Below are 20,751 nucleotides of genomic sequence, written 5' to 3' on the forward strand. Positions count from 1 at the left end.
GTGTACAGCAGACAGACGTGGTTGTTTAAAGTTCTGTTTCAAAAAGTCAGAAGCTGAGATGGGGAAATTCAAAAGGCAAGCCCAAATGGTAAGCAAAAGATGCCAGCAGGATCAAAAAGTGGACCGATCAGAGAGACCCGACTCTGGAGACAGGAGGGGAAGAGGGACTAGATGTAGAAGAAAAAGAAGATTTTCTAGGTATCCAATCTTTTTCGTTGATGCTCACTGATAGGTGTGACGTACCTAGTGTTTTCATAAGTACCGTATCTCTTAAGAGCCACCTGGACAAAAACACGTACGCGTGAATTCAAGCTTTTGAGGATCTTCCTGTTTCACTGTTTGATGGGAAATTGGTCAAGATAAGATCCCCAAGCGAAGACGGGGCCCCTGATCTAACGTCATGGGGTCCACCCACACTTCCATGTCTTTTCGTCATCTACACTAATAACCCCGTAGGCATGGCTGATCAATGTCTTGTCTTTGACATGTGCTATCACGGCCCCGTGACGGCTTCTTTATTACAGCTCCAATATCTTTGCCCCTGTATTGGTCAAGTTACCAAGTATGGATATGAAGCAAGTAATTCTAACCACGGCGCAAATTTTGAGACCACGCATGTACTATTAGTAGTCATGCAATGGGAAACAGCAAGTGACAATTTGCTTTCTTCATTCAAATGTCTACCTAGGTACCTAAGGCAGCAGCAGACAGTCCTTCCATCAGTTTTTTATTGCTATTGTGCGAGTCGACGGGTGTACATGTATTTAGCACTTCATGTCCTTTAGGGCATATCGCAACCACCTCCATGTTGAGTCAACCCAAAAGGCATCCAACCTTCCTGCCCTGCTGGCCAACGCACGGTTGTGGTCTGCATACGTCTTCCCAGAAACCATACCATGCTGACATATATAATGCATCACATAAGGGATAGTCCATACTCCCGACTTCATATCTTTCACAAACCAACGGTCCACTACTTGGTAGCCTGAACTGGTGGAGTATGGCCTGCGTTGTTCTTCTGCCACTCCTCTCCGATGAACTGCTGTACGTTCGCATGCGCCATGCTGAACAGTGGTCGAGCATGTTCCGCTACTGTCATGCGGTTGGCATGATTGATACTCATCGGGTAGTGATAATCACCTTTTTTGGAAGGGCGCCCATCTCCAATTGCGCCAAAACCCCCTTTGCCCGTGGGTGGTTGGATTTGCATGGCAATCTCCTCGGATGATGCCAGGAGAAAATCAGCTCCTGCGTACCAAGCACGGTTGACATCTTCGCTGCGGGCCTTGATGTCCTCTGCATTCCGGATTCGAGGTCCTTGAGCATACTGGTGCTGACTCTGCTTTCGCGATGACGCCCAGCAGTCAGGGGCCACAGTAGACCCCCAGGCCCACGAGGGTGTCACATTTGAGGGATGCAGTTGTTCCTGTGTGAGGTAGCTAATTAATTCGCTGGCTCGAGCGCTGGCGTTGATGTCCGAGTTCTCAGTAAAGTCTACAGCGGCTGTTGATGTGGGCAGTGGGGTCTTGGATACCAGTGGAGGCATCGTCTTGAGAGAATGTGAGTTCTGCTCCAGGCTCATAGCATTGACACCTGCTTGTCGTAGAGTCTGCCGAGTGATGATGAGAACATCGTCATCGTCTTCTTGGCTGGAGTCTTGAGTTGGTGTACCAGTGTGCAGTGCTTTGAAGGTAGATTCAAAGGTTGATGGGCGGTACTGTCTTTGGCCTGGCGGTCCAGCAGTCAGAGGCAGTGGTGCGCCTGATGAGGTAACACGAGTAGCTGAACCAATGGTGTTGGCAGCGAGGGTAGGATTGCTACCGACTGCGCGATCAAAGCTCTCCAAGGTCACAGGGTGGATGCTAGGCGACCTATCGTCGCGGCTGTTCCAGATCGCATCCTCAGCGGACCTCCCAAAGAGGGTGGCCTCTCTTCGAGGTGGCTGCAAGGTGCCGAGTGGATCAGTGCTGTACTTGAGTGTCTTTGGAAGGCTAGGGGAGCCGCTGCGTGGATAGCATGGCTCGTCACTGCGAGTCGCTGACTTCAAGCTCAGAGCCGGCTTGATTCCTCGTAGAAGGGTCCTTTGAGCTTTCTTCTGGTTCGGATTCGGGTAAGAAGCCAGATTGTGAAGAGACTTCACCGTCATATTCAGCAGCGGGTCCATGCCAGGCTCGCGGTCATCGTCGCTCTCGTCGCTTGGGTCAGCATCAGTGAAAGTATCCTGTTCGATCTCTGAGAAGAGAGAGGCAAGTGGCGACGGCGTTGCTGAAGATCCAAGTCGGGGAACTTGGGCAGACATGTTGACACATCCGTGGTCGGTATCAGTCAGGGGGCTGGACGGTCCGTCGTATTGTGCTTGGGGGCTATACTGCTGAAGAGATGAAGAGCGAGTAGTCTTGATAGGCAACGTTGCAAGGACGGATTTGGGCAGGAGGGACAGTCCCGCCGCAGGAAGACTGGCGGGCCACTTGAGGAAGCGACCTCGTCGGGCAGGTGGTTGCAGTGGCTGAGAAGTACTAGGGTTGTACGGGGTGCCAGCCGTAGTGTAAGTGACCTTTGAAGCCGAAGACGGGGCGGTCGCGGTGGAAGAGGTGATGCTGACGGGGGAGGATAAGTCTTCCATGGTAGAATCAGATTGATACATCCTGTCTGCCAGAGATGGTAAGGACGATTGATCCCTGAAATCTAAGGAAGGTGCCAGTTAGATTGGAATGCTAAATCGTCCAAAGGCGCCTTGAAATTAGACTTGTTGAATAAGCCTGGAGAGAAAAAGGGTAAATATTGCTGCAGCAAAAGCGGAGGATTGGGTAGCGGTGCAAAGTGATGAATATATTCGCAGCGCAAGATAACGTGATAGAACGAGTGACTGCGACCTTAGGTCTTCACCATTGCTTGAACGATGATCGTAGCGTGCAATGATAGAAGAAATCGGGGGTGATAGAAAGTAAGAGTGAAGGGCGAAGGGTGAAGGGGTAAAAGGGATGGTGAGAGTGGGCGAAGAAGGAAGTGCGAGGAAGGTGTAAGAGAGGGTGCAAGTGAAGTGAATGGGGGAAGGTACCGTGCCTTCCTCCTACTCTGCAAACCGCGCTGCGCAACACGGAAGGAGATCTGGAAGGAGCACACCGCCAACGTAAAATTGAATATATTAACGAACCGTGGACTCAATGGATCCAAAAGTTTCAGTAGCCCAAATGTTGAAGATACAAATAAATGAAGCTTTACGTTGAGCGTCTGCCTCGGTCCGAAGATCCAACGCACAGGTGAAAGAGATGAAGAAAGAAGATGATCTCAAAGTTGGAGCCGGCACAGAAGAGGAGTTTAATTCATTAAAACTCCGCGTGATACTTATATGCACGCAAATGCGCCGTCGCTGCTCTAAGTTTTATTGTCCCTGACTGTGACGGTGCTCATCAGTGTCAACAGGCGAAATCGGTGCGAGTACTTCCGACAAGACCAACTTCCCATTTATGAGCAAGCTTTTAGGAACATCTGTAAATTTTAAACTCGATTGGCTGAATAGACTTTAGGTATGTCACGGTCGCGGTCAGGCAGTGTTCTGATTCCAGCTGTCCATATTACTCCTCGCCAATAATGGTAACTGCTTCTATGTAACTTGTGATTCATATCGCCTGCCAATAGCAAGATTACGTTGCATATTCAACGCATGCAGGCAGTATTCCATACTATATCTTCCAGCTCGGTCAAGCAGTTTTGTTACCGAATAGTGCCAGGTAAAAACGAAGGAACCAGATATATTGGCGATACCATCACCACTAGGCGTTCAACGCTCATATTGTACGTACTTAATAACCCCAGGTCAAGATAGAACAGGCTTCACAATTGGTGGATCGCATGCTCTCTAACTCGCGCCTTAATTTTTACCGTGTTCTTTGAAGTGAACTTTGGTGGTGACTTGTATTTACCCAGATAATACAATGGAGCCTTGGGCCGCAGAAGAATTAACTGTCGCATTTTAAGAAACGAGACCACCTGTTTACCTCATGGTAGCTTGTCGGGGTGTACGTATCTATACGTTCTTAGAACGTAAACTTATAGTTATGTTATTTGCCCCCTTTTGAGAGTCCAGCTTTTGCATTCGTTCACAAAGACTTTGAAGCCCAGTGTCATAGCTCAAGAGTGAAAAGGATGCATGTGCAAGGTATTTTGCCAGAAGCAAACGCCTTCCATCAGTTGTTTGGCAGTTGCAGCCACCTGGTGCAAATTATTAGGTATCTTCCACACACCATTCATTCGTGTATAAACAGGTCCAGTGCGTTTAGACAACTGACAAAAGAAATAAGAAAATTGGATATCACAAGCAAATATGAAAGCCCAGTTGACTAATAATTCTTTTGCTCCACACAAGCCAATATCTACAGAGGCAGATGCCATCTCAACTACCTTCCAAGCCCCTCACAGCATTCGTTAATCATATCGCCTCCAGATGTCCTCTTTGTCTGCAGAGAAGGTCGTGATCATATCCGCATGTCCTGTCACTCAGGTAGAATACCCTCTCCCTCTTACTGCCCTCCTCTCCTTAAAGAAAATAAAACTCCTGTTTCGCCGCAAGACTTGAACTGTAATGCGAAATCCGCCTATTTAGGCACCACAGCGTCCCGCGCTACATCAAAGACCAGACCAAAACATGAATTGGCAGAAGACAATAACCGTAACATAAGGAACAAAGTTTAAATAACACCCGGATTCGGGGTCTAGAACTAGAATGCCCGTTCCGGGCAACACAATAAAGAGTAGGCCGCAAGGTAATAACCAGAAGATATAACCAACCAACAAGACACTATATTAGTCTAGAGGGCGGGGTGTCTCTTAGGCAAATAGCCCTAAGAATAATAAAAGGCTGAAACGTATAAATACCGGGCTTAATTTGCCGATTGAAGAAAAACGAAATGTTTTGGTCAAAGCCAGCACTGAGGCCTACTCGGCAGATTCACTAGAAGCCGCCTGGTGGGTAGGCACTTCCTGGTACCATACCAGGACCTCGCCCACTCCGCGAACTGGGTAATTGAAAGTCCGGGGTATCTAGAAGCATATCTTGACGCTGTTGCTGTTGTTGATGGACGGGTCGTCGATGAGGAGGTCCTTGTTGATATGGCATTGGTGGCGGAGGTCCGGGGTTCCAACGGGGGTTGATGCCACGCTGGGAGATAGAAGTAAAAGTCGAGTGCTCGGACTCAGCAGGGCTTCGAGCGCCCGCATTATTAGCATGGACGTCCTCATAGATGGGCTCAATCGGCGGTGGCTGGAGGTTGTTGTTTGCCAGGGACGCCTCGGGGGCAAAACGAGGATCTACATCTTCATAATAATTGCTGTTCCCCATGACTGCGGGCTGTTGCGTAACAGGAGACGTGTTTCTTCCCAGAGTCGTAGCTAGGGGAGGCGGAGCTTTAGGTGAGTTCCGGCCATCACCTTGGTTCCAAGCAGCACGAGGCGGAGCGTATTGCCTGCGATAAAGTTAGTGTTTATAGAAAGGTGCGTGCGTGCGTGCGTATCATACTCATCGTTACTGTATTTGCTGCCTTCACTCATGATAGTATCATTTCGCTGGGGGATTTGGCCCTGCTGAAGACCGACCATACCTGCGACGTCTACGTCGCTGTCCCTGAGCTGACCATAGTTTCCACCCTGATGGCCATGAACCGCAGGGGACGCATCCATCTCTACTGGTCGACCGCCTATAGTGGCAGGTTCAGTTCCTGGTAAAGGTGGCGGCGATTCTGCTCGCGGTAGTTCAGACTCCGGACGGTAGGCAGTGTAGGTGTTCAAGCTGGGCATCGATGGGTTCGTCGAGCTATACCCATTGGATGGCTCCGATGGCTGGAAATCTGAAGCATAGTTTTGGCCAGGAGATGGTCTTCGGTCGTAAGGTCCATTGCTGTGCCCTGATGGACCTGGGCCTCCCCTTATTCCACCTGGGCCATAGGCGCCTCGACCTGGTGGGCCAGATCCTCCCCGTCCACCTCTAGGTCCGTAGCCGCCTCTTCCGGGTGCGCCATAACCCCCACGGCCTCGCATCGGGGCGCCGTAATTATCATATCCTCCACGACCATAGCCTCCTCTTCCGCCACGGTATCCTCCATTTCCTCTTCCACGGTTGCTCATGCTTGGAGAAGGCCCTCTTCGACCGGCATACGGATCGATGCCATTGTCTATCTGATTCCCAAACTGATCCTGAGAACCTTGTCTCTGGGGAGTTCTGTTAAAAGCAGCCGCTTCGCCGACGTTGACTGGCTCATGAGGGACACCTGGAGATCGGTTCGATGTTGCCCGGCGGGTGAGCGGGACTTCTTCGCTGATTTGATCACTTCGGTTCTTTTGATCAAACGTCGCAAAGGCTGGGATATTGTCATGAACGCTGTTTCCGACAGGCTGGGTGGGCAGCGTCGGCTGTCTAGTGATCCCATCCTCAGCTGCTATCTTATCCTGAGCGGTTCTGTTATAATAGTTTTGACCGCTCATCTCGGCGTTATCGGCAATACGTCTCTGCCTGTCTTTCCTGCTGACCAGAGTGCGACGCATTGCACAGGTCACCAATCCGCTCATAGCAACAAGAATAGTAGCCGCCAGAACCAGATATGAGCCCCATGCCAGGTGTGGCACAAACAGTAGCACGTCGATCAGAAATGCCAGCAAGCAGACCAGGAAGTCGATGAATAAAAAGATAAACAAAATGAGGAGATATCTCGTAGAGTGTGACGGTCCATGTAAATGAGACACAGCTGCCATGATGGTCATGACAAGGGTGATGAGTGCCGCGACTGGATGCACAATGAGAATAGCTGAAAGGGTATTTCGAACGCCGGATGGCAGGTCAAATGCTTGGGAATTGTCCCCAGCTAATTTAGCTGCGAGAAACGTCAGTAAAGGTTAGGAGAGTGATTGCGTTTCCATCGTCACTGTAAACTAACCAGTATCATATCCAACTCCGATACCACTACATCCCTTGCCATTTTGGCAGTAGCCAAACACGCCATATGTAACACCACCAAAGTCACTCAGTGGAATAGCCTCGATTATCGGTGTCGATATGACGGCTAATAAAAGCAGGGCGAAAGCTGCGAATAGCAGCAGGGTCAGTGGTGTGCCGGGCCGCAACATGACGGCGGTGCGCTAAGCGCTTGGTAGAAAACTGATGGCGGTACGACAGAGCAAGCAGCCGACGTCGTGAAGACGCGGGGACAGGAAGTCTCAGCGGCTTAAATTCTAGCCCTTGCACAGAATTTCGTTTCGATAGAAGCGTTGGTGTAAATCATAGGTGAAAAAGAAGGCGAAAAGCTCTCTGTGAAGTACGGGGTCAAAGTACCAGAAGCATTTGGCGAGTAGTAGATCTGATCCAATCCGTGTCGATTCCTCGTGATAATTGTATGTCCGACTATCTGCCGTTTATTCGCCTGCTGAAGGACCTCAGCGCGAATTTTGACGGTTAAATCGGTGAATGGGTGAAGATGCGACGCAGTCGCAAGCGCCGGTTTTGGTCGTCGAATCGACAAGCTTGGTGATATGAACGATGGTGGCCAAGCAATTCAAATATGAATCGCCAGTAATTTCGACAGTAGACGCGGTCTTCAACGCCTTTCGACACGCTACAACAGTTAAGAATCGAGTTGGAACGAGTGTATGTGGTCGGGAATCGAGTAATGAGGAGGGGAGAGCACCTTGGGTCTTGGGTTGTAATCAGACAAGGTCCCATCTCCACTAATGTGCTTGTTGCTTTGCTCTTCACTATCAAACCTGGCTCCATGTGGCTTAGCAGAGCGCTGGGGGAACTAGATGCGCTAGTCTCAGGTGGGTTAGTGCTTCATGGTGCCCTGGTCAGAAGTGGTGTGCTGGTCCAGGCACAGGGGCCTTCTTGTTCGTAGCTCGCCAGCAATCAGACCCAGAGTCGTCGCAGAAATATGGATATTTCCATGCATTGAATTTGATCTGATCTGCCCGTCCCATTCGAATTGACCTCCTTGTCCCACGCGGATTCTTCTCAATTGGCGAGAGCATCGCATTCAAGGTTTGCGCCAATAATATATGCAGGCTGTCCATGATGCCTTGGGGAGGTTGCCAATAAAACAATCTTAGCCACAAGTTTAATTTCTCAGTCGTGCCATGCTTATCCCTCCAACCATCTATCCATCCATCCCACACCTTAGGTATTAACTTAACTATCACAACATCCAATCTGTGCAAGCCCGAGCAAGGTTGACACCATGTGGGCCTTTACCGTTACACAAGCCCACCAATCCCACGCGTCGCGACCGTCATTTTCGCAAGCAGTCATACGAATCAGTTATCGTATCTTTGCTGCTTCGGCTGAGTCTCATCGTCTTTCCGGTTTTGGCTCGGCTCGACTTCAAAGCAGTTACCAAGATCGAGTAAACTTAATACAAACTAGAGATACCACTAGTTGAACACGGCTCGACTGGCTACTTACCTAGGGAGTTGTCTGATTTTGCATCTTCTCCATTTCCACAATCCTCAAATCTAACAAGTTTTCATTCCATCCTGCCTCAGTACTCACTAAATCTGAGACGACTTGGTCAAATTGCGGCGTAAGCTTCCCAAGCTTACCAGATTTAGTGCTAACACCAGTCAAAGAGCAAAGGTGAAAGGAAGCATCCGTGTTCTGTGCCTCTTTCGTATGCAATAATTGCTTATGCGCGTCCAAAGTCAATTGAGTTCCAAGAAAGCTTGCCTGTTATAGGTAAGCTGGCAAACAAGTCTCATCAATGCCAGCCAACCCTCGTATACAAATACAATACCTGCTAAGTCACATAGTCTCTCGCTGGCTGGAGAAGGGGGAAATATGCGGCGGGCCGATATTCCTGGGCCTAGGCCTGTCAGCCAAGACATTGGCTGAAAAGGTTCAATTGCGCCTGTTATGTCGTTATTTTGGTCCAAGTTGCTTTTGAAACTGTGAGAGCGCGCAAATCCGTTTCAGTGGGACTAACTTTAGCACGGCGATCCTCAATAAGCTCGTCCCGATGATGAAACAAACTGCATGAAGCTCCACGTTTCGACTCCTGCTGTCAAGTCTCGCGTTGGTCCGTTCAGCGATGTGAATGCTTCATCTTCTTGTGGCTGTTCAAGTACGCGTATGCGGTTGTCTATTTAGTGTGGCGCCTGGACGCCTAAGGACATGGACGAGTCATCGTTGTGTATGTGGAGTTTCCACCTCGAATGGCACAATGCTGTATTTCGGTACAAGCTTACATTTCTTTATGAGCTGTGATGATCAGCTGTCACGCGAAGACGAAGAATGTAGCATCACAATTTTGATTCACTTAACGATGTACAGTCAGGGGCTGGGAAATTGTCTCTTCAATATGCAAAACTGAAAGTACTTGTCAAGACCTTGAGAAAAGGTTGTTGTCGCCAACCATCGCCTAGGTTAGTACTTTCAAGGACCAAGAGATAATATTTGTGACGTCTGCTAGTCGTCTAAATAGAGAAATGAGCTTAACAGTACCAAGAGATAGTATATACTCGAATCCCATATCCTCTTTACTTACTAATCTCTTATACCATTAGTCAATTGCAAGCATATGGCTGAATGTGTGTAACAATATTCTGATCCTAAGTCTTTATAGTTCTGCTACCCTGGAGAACAACAACATACTATATCACAACGCAATTAAGAGTTTAGCAATAGTAACTATTTGACATTACTAAATCTAGCGCGAAGCATTTTATTTGTGTAGAGTATATTTCAGCTTATCAACAAATATGCTTTTAATAATATGCTCTAGTGATATTTGAACAGCCCTTCGAGGTAACCATCTGCATGGGTTGTTGGTGATATGTATGAATCACATCTAATGACGTCAGTGATAGACACGATAACATCAGAACAACTGAAATCAATACCACGAGCGTGCTGATGCCAGAAATAAAATTGAGGATGCTATCAGGTCAACTAAGTATGTTCGCCTGGCTGGAAAGTCTTTGGCAATGCAGGAGCGAGCCGGGAAATCGGTGCGATTCTGACCCGACTTGCGGAATATAATCACATCGCCCACTGATTCTCCGAGCCGCTCCGGCGATAAGCTAAATAGTCCGCAATTTTTATGTCGGACGTCATCCATGACACTGGGGATAGAACAGGAAAATTGTCACGTTTTGTTCTCTATTCTCTATTGTCTTTCTCACACCAGCCGTTCGCTGTTGACTTTAACACAACGTGTGCTTTGTTGCACCGCCCATGCGGCGCTCCTGTAGCTGATCATCTGCCTTCAGCATGCTGCGCAACGCCATGCTTCGTCCATCGGCGCGCGCCACCATGCGCTGCCGACCCAGAGCCTCGATGGCACCATCATATCGAAGAATGCAGTCCGGCGGTCCTTTCCAGACTATGCGGCCTCCGTCACCAGAGGAGCTCGGTGCGCCCAGGCGAGCCAAAGAGTACAAACGTGGAAGACAGTGGGCCAGGAAGTTTCTGATCATATCAGCCGTTGGAGGTATCGTTTATCTTGGTGATCGTCAAATATACGCTTCAGGGTTTACTCGCTCCCTGCGCACATTCGGAACTGGACTGCTTGTGGCCTTTGATTACAAACTCAACTTTCGACCGCAGCCTATCACCGGCGGAACAGTACAAGACTTGCATAACCGAAATGCTGAACGTTTATTCCACGTCTTGCGCTCTAACGGCGGGCTTTACCTCAAGATTGGACAGGCCATCGCAATGCAGAGCGCCGTGCTCCCGCCCGAGTTCCAAAAGATGTTTAGCCGCATGTTTGACGATGCGCCACAAGACGACTGGGCCGACATTGAAGCAGTGATACGGCAAGATTTTGGAAAGAGTGTCGAAGAAGTATTCGGCGTCAGCTTCATAGGCAAGGAGGGTATGGGTCTGATGGAGCGCAAGGCTCGGGCGAGTGCAAGTGTTGCCCAGGTTCACTGGGCTAAACTTCCAGATGGTCGAGAAGTGGCTATCAAGATCCAAAAACGAGAAATTGCTAAACAAATATCGTGGGATCTGTGGGCTTTTAAGTAAGTCCGGTACATACTGAGCCAGTACACATGCACTTACTAACATAAGATAGAACAGTTGCATGGATCTACTCAAAATGGTTCGACCTTCCTTTATATAAAATGGTGCCCTTCATCACTGAACGGCTCGAACTGGAGACTGATTTTGTCAATGAGGCAAAAAATTCGGAGAAAATGAGGGAGCTTGTCAACGGAGAGAAGCCTTTGAGAGGACGAGTCTACATTCCTACAGTGTACCCTGAGTTTACGACGAAGCGAGTTCTCGTGACCGAATGGATCGAGGGTATACGGCTTTGGGACAAGAAAGCAATGGCATCCAGATGGCTTGGGGGACATGGAAACGGTTCACCTGGCGCTGGAAGCCCACTACCTAAGATCGACCTCGAAGCTGCTCGACGCGAGCTTCGCACGCGACCATACCAGGAAAACCTCAAACCAGAACGTCAAGAATGGCGAGGTCGACGAGGCCGAGGCGGACTGGGCCTATCCTCTCGAGAGGTCATGACTACGATGGTGGACCTGTTCTCTGCGCAGATCTTTAAATGGGGAGTCGTTCACTGTGATCCGCATCCAGGCAATATTTTCATCAGACGTCTGCCCAATGGCCGAGCAGAACTTGTGCTCATTGACCATGGCCTGTACGTCTACATGTCACAAAAGTTCAGAAATGAGTATGCTACCTTCTGGAAGGCGCTTATGACTTTTGACAACAAGACAATTTCGCGAGTGACTGATGCATGGGGCATCAAGGCGGCAGACCTCTTCGCGAGCGCGACATTGCTGCGACCATACGAGGGCGGAGATGGTCGTACTCGTAATGGTATCATGAAAGGACTCGAAGGCAAGACACCGGCCGAACGCCATTACGCGATGCAGCAGCGGATGAAGCAAGGAATTCGGGAAATGCTGGCAGATGAAGAGAAATGGCCACAAGAACTCATTTTCATCGGCCGAAACATGAGAATTGTACAAGGCAATAACCAATACCTTGGTTCACCTGTCAACCGCGTCAAGATGATGGGCGAATGGGCAAGCCGCAGTCTCTTCGAAGATCCTCACTTGCCACTGAGTCAGCGCTTTCAGAATCGCTGGCGACATCTCATATTCAAGACGGTTATGGCGGCATCAGACATAGCCTTTTACATGTTTAAGCTACGCCAATGGTTAGGTCTCGGAGGGGGAATGGAGGACGAGATGGAGAAGAGGATGAAGGATGTCGCATCAGACTTTGGCATCGAACTTCAGCACGACGTATTCGATGGCTAAGCCTTCTCGGTGTTGGTTCGGTGACGATTCGCACTATTTTATGTACACTATTACGACAAAGAATCCTTTCCATGAAAGCCTGTATAATTTAGATCGATAGATGATGAGTATTGCATTTACCAATCACTAGCAGTTAGAGGATCTAGAGAGAAGGAAGCTCTTTTGAACTTATCTAATATTAGTAGGACTTGAAACATCTCCGTGGGATGAAAGAGGAGTATGGGGTTACATGCCAAGGATACGACTTAACATAAACTTGTTAACATTGCTTCTTATTGCTTGGTATATTGGGTGTTGTAGCTTCTGACGTTAAGCATTTTATGTATAGCGCTGTGTCAATTTGCGAGACGAACAATACAGTACAGCCGCTACCCGTCTCTGTTACAACCTTGCAAGGAAGTTGCATGGAGCAATTTCCAATCCGTCCCGAACCTTGCGTTCAACGGGTCTTGTATTGAACAAAGCGTGACGGGCACTATTGTCACGCTATGATCATACTTCAAGCTTTGACGTTGGACAAACTATCTATTCAGTGGAATCGATCCTAGTCAAAACAATGAAGACATATAGCAAACCCTCAAATATCAACCACACAAGAATGTTCCCATATATCGCTCACCCGGATAACGCTCATCTTCTGCACTCCTATACGATACCTGGTGCACTTCGGTAGTTGGCAACGTCGAGGCAACCTGCAGACTGAGCCTCAGTAAAATTACGACTTTGTATTACAGCCCATTCAGGTCGAGCAATGGAGACTTGTATGTTCGCAGCAGCCATCACTACGATCATGTGACCTGGATCCAGCTTTGACGCCGCTCGCTAGGTTGTCCAAATGTGTCGGGAATCTATCTTAAAACAAGCTAGCGTCGTTAACCTTGTGTTTCTTCGGCTATATGCATCAGGACCCTGCAATCAAAAGCGTTGCGTTTTAATCCTTTACACACAATCTAAGAGAACTCTTTGTCTCCACAATTGGGTATTGTTGTTTGATACATGCGTATCATTTTATCATTTCACCCTGCAAGGTCCACTCAGGTTCGGCGAACATGAAAGTTGCTTCTCGACTCAACTTTACCTTTCAGAATTTGAGTTGGGAAATGGAGTAAGTGGAGCGACAGTTTCCGTGCTTAAGAGCACTGACAGCCCGGGCGTCATGTACCTGCGTCAGCGGGTGGGTCGATTCGCTTGATGCAGCCCTGGAGGGCTACCTTAAGCTACAGACGCCAGATGCTCGTCCCATATAAAACAAATGAAGTTGAACAAAGGTCCGATAGTTTGGTATGAGAAGGGTCTGCTTTTGTAGGCATGTGATGCTGTGGTAGATGAGATATGTATTTCTGGTTTATGAGTGATAATTAATGTCTATCCTCATACGGTTTAATGTACCTACGGGTAGTATCTACACATGGGGACGTATGAAAACAAACTCAGGGACTTAATCGTGGACCTGCTTGTGGCGGTTGAGTATTTGTACTAACACTGTTCTAACCATTAAACGAACCATCTCCATTCCCCACTAATCAAGGCCCACAGTTGAATGATGGAGTCTAAGCCGAGACTTTGCTCGCTACCTCATGTACAGGTTATTAGAGGGAAATAAATTAAGAATTTATTGTCAAGCATGCCTTGGAAAAGTGCATTGTGACTGATAGTAAACAACCGCCAGCTCATGTCAGCGGACCTGTAAGGTAGGTGCCTGCCTACTAAGGTTAGCAGTGGGCTTTTCATCCATAGGCCATCCTCGCTTCCCCCTCGCCCCTGATTTCCCTGACAACCCCACCCACTCAGATTGTCTTGGACCCTACCCGGACATTACCTTAGCGCTGCAGAAAAGAACCTAGCCTTAATACTAGCGAATCATTCTAATTGATCCGCATCCGGACGGGACTGTCTCAGGGAGAGTCAATGTGGTCGGGCAGTCTTAGGTCGTGCAAGGCCCAATCTCAAGGCCGTTATTATGATACATGATCCGATGGAAACATCGACAAAAAGCAAATAAGATGCTGGCGGGTAAGCAGATAGGCAGATTGGCGCCAGCTGTTATTCCCATGAGTCGATGAAACAAAAAAAAACAATCCCTCTGGTTGTTTGATACAATGTGAAAATGTTTCGCAGATATCACCTCCACCTGTATGGAGGACCGATCCTGAACTTGTTCAGTGTCTCGCTAAAAGTAAATACGCAAACGGCCATTGGTGTCACATCCCAGAGTTGCTGTGTCCATACAGTGACCATTTGTTATAGGTAGTCGTTGTCCTTTTTGGTACTTGCTCCGTGATTGTCTGGAGGTTGTACACAGTGGTTTGAGCTTATTCAATGCCTGTAAGCCCATGCCCTTAATAATTACAACTCCCATCAGTACCGCCTTTGGCCGTTCACCACTTTACTCGCAGCCAATCAACTACCCTTTCCCACTCGAAACGGCCTTAATTCCCCTGCAAAGTGTCTCCCATTTCTGAATCTTGCCAGTCACCCACCTCGGACGCGCATCAATCCTGTTCCTTCGATCTCCAGCAAATAAAACAAAGCAGGGCTATACCAGGCAATCCAGGCTCGACTCATTCCACCTTTTGCAAATTAGATGGAAGCTACTGTCCTCTAGACGGACCTTTCGACTCACGCCCTCTCAAATTCTACGAATCTCAGACAGCCACTACCGACACTGGCGGCTCTCCACAAGAGGTGTGTGCACGCGGCCACGCGCTTTGGGTATCAATTCGTCCTCTTCTATCTGTCTGTACCCGTACTGTCCCTGGGTTCTTTAATCTATCTCTGTATCTCTGGCTTACGAAACTCACTCAGATGGACAAGGTTCTGTTTCATTGTCCTCAAATTACATATTCCTTTTCGACCAGCTGGCCATTCTGACTGCCAAAAAAACAACTGCTTTGGCATTCAAACTATCAAGCCAAACACTCGACTGACTATCGTACGCCCACCCTCCCATCGGCTCGATCGCTCCCGCTCATCCACCCCCAAGTTTCTTCCATTCGTTCTCGACTTCACTTGCAGTCGCCCATTTGGTTACTGCCCCATCCTTCCGTCTTAGTCCCTCGCCGCTTCCACGTGCTCCGCACCTCCTTTGCGCTGCCCGCGCATACCCTTCTGGGCATTGTCTCCTGATTGCGACTCTCTTCCTTTTTGTGACCTTTTCCCCCAGAAGATGAATAACGAGGAACCTCGCCGTACCAGTTTCGGCATGTTACTTCGACGCAGCAAGAGTGGTGATCTGGGCAAAGCCGGCCGTAAGGCTCAGGCCCTCAAAGAGGCCGAGCTTGAACGCCAGCGCCATGCCTCTACTCGCATCGCTCCCAAGTTGCCAGAGTTCGCCAACCATACCGAACAGCTTTCCAATTCCTTTGGCCCCGAATTGCGCCCCGAATTGCGCCCCGAATCCCCAGCCAACGTCCCTCGATCGGCAGATTACTCTTCCATTCGACCATCAGGTGAATATTCGCGAGGTTATGGCAATGCTGCGCATGCCGCCCCTCCTGTTCCGCCTCTGCCCAATAATGGGTTTGACCCATATGCCAGAACTGAGAGCATGACGAACCGTGGCCGTTACAGCTATGCCAGTAGTGCTATCAGCACGGTCAACAGTCCTCGTCGCGTTCGCAGAAGAAAGGACCCAACGCCTATGAAGTAAGTTTTCACATCTAGACAACTCTCAATACCTGGTCCACTGACACAATAATTAGCATTCTCGTCATTGGCACTCGAAACTCAGGCAAAACTTCGTTCCTTGAGTTCCTCAAGACAGCCTTTGCGCTTCCGCCCAAGAAACGGGCCAAGAAGGGTGAAGATGAAGTATCCCAGAACCACAGCATTCCTTCTGGAAGGTTTATTCCTCACTATCTCGAGACCGAGATTGATGGGGAGCGTATCGGCCTCACCATATGGGATTCCGAGGGCTTGGAGAATAACGTTGTCGATCTGCAGCTTAGGGAGATGTCAGCCTTTCTCGAGAGCAAGTTTGAAGAGACCTTTGCCGAGGAGATGAAGGTTGTGCGTTCACCTGGTGTACAAGATACCCATATTCATGCAACATTTCTCGTTCTCGACCCTTCTCGCCTAGATCGCAACATTGCATCAGCAAGGAACCCAGCCATCAATGGTCAACAGAACGGCCAACCTTTTTCTCGCGTATACGGTAGCCTGGACGAAAGTCTCGAATTGAATGCCCTGCGCACTCTACAGGGCAAGACAACGGTTATTCCTGTAATTGCTAAGGCGGATACGATCACCACTCAACACATGAATGTTCTCAAGCGAAGTGTTTGGGACAGTATCAAGAAAGCTGGCCTGGATCCCTTAGAGGCGCTCGGCCTTGACGATGAGGATGGAAGTAGTTTTTCTTCTGAGAAGATCGTCGAGGAAGACGAGGAAGATGATCTTGAATACAACCGGGACGGTGCACAAACACCAGAAAGCCCAGATTTCCCTCTGCAAGGCCAGCGAGAAAGTCCGACAGCTTCCCCAAGCTCCAAAAGACTGTCCACCAGCTCTATGCGGCGACACCGAGTACAGGAGGAGGCTAAAGAGAAGGAAGACGAGATCCCCTTCTTGCCGCTTTCTATCATCAGCCCCGATCTATATGAGCCTGGTGTTATTGGTCGACAGTTTCCATGGGGCTTTGCTGATCCTTACAACGACGAACATTGCGATTTCCAACGACTCAAAGAGGCCGTCTTTAGCGAATGGCGTGCTGAGCTTCGTGAAGCCAGTCGGGAGCAGTGGTATGAGGGATGGAGAACAAATCGCCTCAAGCAGAAGGACGGTCCTCACCGCCATAGATAAACGCCGGCGAATAGTAGCGTTGTTTGCACTCTCAGGAGGAATCACGACTCCTTTCTTTATTTCCTACAAGCTGGATTTCCAGCCAAAACATGTCTTTGCTTGATGCGACATGTAAACAACACGTCCACCTCCGAACATCTTTCATTACTTTGACATTACGCCTGTCATGCAAATTGCCGGATACCTACAGCATACCCCTTGATACCTTATATTCTTTTCTGAACTTGCGGGGAGCAGCATTGCCCTGTGTATATAGGCATTGCGCTCACTGCCCTTATGGCTGATACCCCTTTTTTGTGAGACTGAAACCTCTCAACTACATGGCTTTTGACTATTGGACCAGTGGACGAGCGAGCTCGAAAGTTCCATCAATTGCTTACGACGTTTTCCTTGACTTTTTCTTTTTTCCTTATGGCACGAAGGAGGGATTCTTAAGCGATGGCATTTTCGTCAGCGATTTCAAACGAGGATTTCTCTTCGGATCCTCATTCCGCGGTTACTCTGCTAAATCCCTTACGCTCATTCTTGAACGCACAATTTAGAAAGGCTCGTTGCTTTCACTCCCAGGCAGAGGAGGAAACCTAGGAGTAAACAGCTCTATCTGTTGTGACCTGGAACACAATGAGCCTTCAGGACGACAGAGTTAGGCAAGAATTGTGGGAATGTACAAAGAGTTTATGTTTACGGCGACTGTACAACCACGTTGTTTTTCTTTAGTCATTTTTACTAGAAATACATTGCAACATTTTGCCCTAACTGCGGAAGTGCTACTTGAGTCAACAAGTACCTCGCTACTTTACGTTCGTTCACACCTGAAGTTAGAACCAAACATGCGTTCTCGTTATGTGATAATATAGGTACATGCAATACGATATCAATATATAAAGTATTTGAAGTTACAAATAAACCTGAGTCGCCATACCCGTCTTACAACCCCAACCTCCCTTGCACCACAAAGAAATCAAAATGGTGTGGATTCCGGAAGCTCAGTATTAATAGGGTCCCCATCGGCGTCAACATCCTCCTCCCTGCGATCAGGGTTCTTTCCGACTGCCTTTACCCTGATAATCTCTTTGCTGCCCAAAACAACGTCATTAAAGTTTGGTGGCAGGACCGCATCCGTGATAAGAAGCTCAGTTTTGAGGTTGCGTGCTCTGTCACGGTAAGCCTGTTGATTTCGTGGATGCTCAAAATAATGGTTGCACTCCGACTCAATCATCGACCAGCGAGCGCCATGTTCTTGAATGTAATCAAGTAGCAGCTGGGTGTCATGATCGCTCCAAGAGACGCGCTGTCTTGGCCCCTGTCTGCCCGGATCTGCCAAGCGTGCTTCTCTATTTCTTTGAGATGCTGCCTTTTTAAGTACATCGTAATTGACCACGGAGGACGATGGCGGCCGCGAATCCGCTTGGGAAGTCGAATCCCGGAGGGATTCCTGATCAAAAGCAGGAGGCACAGATCTTGCAGACGAAGGAACGGGGACACGTCTCGGGAGAGATCTAGAGATCGACTCTGGCCTGGGCGGTGGGGGCATTTGTCGTTTCAATTCAGCACGTCTCGTCGGATTCACGCGACGGTCGTCAGTTTCAAAAGGATCATCTTCGTCGTCGTCTTCTGTTGTGACAGATCGCGGTCGTTTGTGGCCCTGATACTGGCTTCTGTCGCTGTTGGAAACGACTCGGAAAGAACTTGCAGGAGGAAATGGACTGCCTAGGAGGTCAGCGTTCGCATGCTGATGATAGTCACGAGGAATTGATTTGGGCCCGGCAGGTTGCTGATTGGGAGGTGGGAGAGTACCATCTCCCTGGATGCCACGTTCTAGAGCGAGAAGTGATCGTTTGTCAACGAAGAGAGTGGGCCTGGAGAACCAGTTAGTTGCTAGCCCTGCCCTGAGAGCATGGTTACTTACTCTGCGTCTTGAGTTTCTGCACGAACGATCGACTGAGAGTCAGAGCCGAAAGGATCACTTTGACTCTCTTCAATAGGCTGCTCATCGGGGTATGGTGACTGAGTACCAACAGGAACACTCTCTACGGTAGCCTGGTGATCAGGGTATGGTGACTGGGTGCCGACGGGAACACTCTCCTCGTCAGCCGAGATATTGTACATGGCGTCAAAGCAGCCTCTGAGATCTCTGAGCAGCTTCCGAAGAGGGTACTTCTCTAATAGATGCGAGATTGCATTGCGTTTTCCCCTTTTTTTGAAGACTTCGATTATTTCGAGTATGCGTGTTGAGCAGAGTTCCTCAGTGTCGACGTGGCCACTGTCGCCAACTTCTCGAAAGTAGTGCCCTGACAAAAGCGCTGGATAGTTGGACTGTTCTTCCACGTTGGCGAGGTTGCCTATCTTGTAAGAGTCACAGAATATCTCAACGAGCGCTTCCTCAATATTACTTTGACCGTCGGTAAGTGAAAGAGTTTCAACGAGTAGCCAGGTCCGCATATCCAAAATTACCTCAGGTTCTTGGAACATTTCAGGGGCCAGAAGAAAGTAGTCGGGGAAGGCCTCGTTGAAAGTTTTGAGAAACTTGAAGATTTCTGGCGTTTGGTCATCCCCAATATTGTTGATCCTGTCGTAGGCTATAACGGTATTGACGCGGGCGATCTGACCGACCAGAGATCTTTGTCGTTGTGTAGAGCCTAATTCCATGAAGCTTGTGATTTCAACGAAGTCGCCCTTGTATGGTTGCCCAAGCCTTTTAAAGCTGTTTTGCATGCTATCGAAAGCGTATCTCTTGACGCCCAAGGTTCCTTGAAAACTCTCATTATCCAATGGTTTCTGCTTCGAGAATTTGTACAGACTATCAGCAACCCTGGCCAAATCTGGGACCAGAGGCTCGAGGATCTTAATATTCTTCAATTTCTCAGGATCGAGCTCTGGGCTCGACCGGGAGTGTTCACTCGATATCTCGACCTCCTTCGGTTGGCTGCCAGGTTCGTCACGTTGGAAATACTCGTCATCGTCATCTATAAACTCAGTTTCGTCGTCAGGCCTCGCTGGGTTGGTTGAGATACTGGACCCTCGTTGAGCCGCCTCAAACGGAGGGTTGCGGCGAGCTAATGGGTATCTCTGCGATACTGTTTCTTGCTCGATTGACATCTGTGGCTTGGCCGGGGAATCGCGCGCCTCTCTTGGTACTTTTGCAGCCGCCGCCGCGTTACTTCGAGTGTTGCGCATAACTCTCTGAGGCTGATGTAGCCGTTGAGTCGTCAACACGTGAAGTGGCCTACAGGTGTTCGATCTTTGTGCGAAGATGAGTATGCAAGAACAGAGCGCGACGCGTTGGTTATTATTGAGGTTTGAAAGACTGGCCAATAAGCGCCAACTTCACCGTTAACCGAAGGCTGGTTAACCCGAACGCTGACCCCGAGAATGAACGATATCGAAGGTAACCCTAACCCTGCACTGGATTTGGTGTTTGGACTTTAGGTGTACTTTGGTGCAGGGACCGCCCGGGCCTAAGGTGGAAGCTACCCCCCAGATCCCAGTTGAGTGGAGCTAAGCCAGCCAGCCTGCAAGGCACCATCCGCCGTCTGTAGGTGCTGCATCAGTACTCTAGTACTAAATCCACCTGCCCATATGCTACCCTCAGGGTATCAGAACAATTGGCCGCTAGAAGCATAAGAGACGAAATTAGTAGATCAGCTTATGCTACCTACTTAGGCTATGCTCTTTAGGCTATTTATT

At 48.9% G+C, this 20,751-nt stretch overlaps 5 protein-coding genes across 5 annotated transcripts; 2 read left to right on the forward strand and 3 right to left on the reverse strand.

The window, feature by feature from the left end:
* Positions 1-973: 973 nt before the first annotated feature.
* Positions 974-2,623, reverse strand: FPSE_11733 (uncharacterized protein; the record flags this gene model as incomplete). The annotated part of the gene is made up of 1 exon (XM_009264850.1): positions 974-2,623. The coding sequence occupies one exon, from the start codon at positions 2,621-2,623 to the stop codon at positions 974-976; it is 1,650 nt and encodes a 549-aa protein (XP_009263125.1).
* Positions 2,624-4,951: 2,328 nt separating this feature from the next.
* On the reverse strand, positions 4,952-7,116 carry FPSE_11734 (uncharacterized protein; the record flags this gene model as incomplete). The annotated part of the gene is made up of 3 exons (XM_009264851.1): positions 4,952-5,462; positions 5,516-6,863; positions 6,927-7,116. 3 exons carry the CDS (start codon positions 7,114-7,116, stop codon positions 4,952-4,954), a joined length of 2,049 nt encoding a protein of 682 aa, XP_009263126.1.
* Positions 7,117-10,243: 3,127 nt separating this feature from the next.
* FPSE_11735 (uncharacterized protein) lies at positions 10,244-12,264 on the forward strand (the record flags this gene model as incomplete). The annotated part of the gene is made up of 2 exons (XM_009264852.1): positions 10,244-10,998; positions 11,052-12,264. The coding sequence occupies 2 exons, from the start codon at positions 10,244-10,246 to the stop codon at positions 12,262-12,264; spliced, it is 1,968 nt and encodes a 655-aa protein (XP_009263127.1).
* A 3,166-nt stretch (positions 12,265-15,430) lies between these two features.
* Positions 15,431-17,064, forward strand: FPSE_11736 (uncharacterized protein; the record flags this gene model as incomplete). Its single annotated transcript, XM_009264853.1, has 2 exons — positions 15,431-15,909; positions 15,966-17,064. 2 exons carry the CDS (start codon positions 15,431-15,433, stop codon positions 17,062-17,064), a joined length of 1,578 nt encoding a protein of 525 aa, XP_009263128.1.
* A 961-nt stretch (positions 17,065-18,025) lies between these two features.
* Positions 18,026-20,241, reverse strand: FPSE_11737 (uncharacterized protein; the record flags this gene model as incomplete). The annotated part of the gene is made up of 2 exons (XM_009264854.1): positions 18,026-18,923; positions 18,974-20,241. The coding sequence occupies 2 exons, from the start codon at positions 20,239-20,241 to the stop codon at positions 18,026-18,028; spliced, it is 2,166 nt and encodes a 721-aa protein (XP_009263129.1).
* Between the last annotated feature and the right edge of the window lie 510 nt (positions 20,242-20,751).

Source organism: Fusarium pseudograminearum, chromosome 2 (genome assembly GCF_000303195.2).
Source record: "Fusarium pseudograminearum CS3096 chromosome 2, whole genome shotgun sequence".
NCBI classification, from domain to species: domain Eukaryota; kingdom Fungi; phylum Ascomycota; class Sordariomycetes; order Hypocreales; family Nectriaceae; genus Fusarium; species Fusarium pseudograminearum.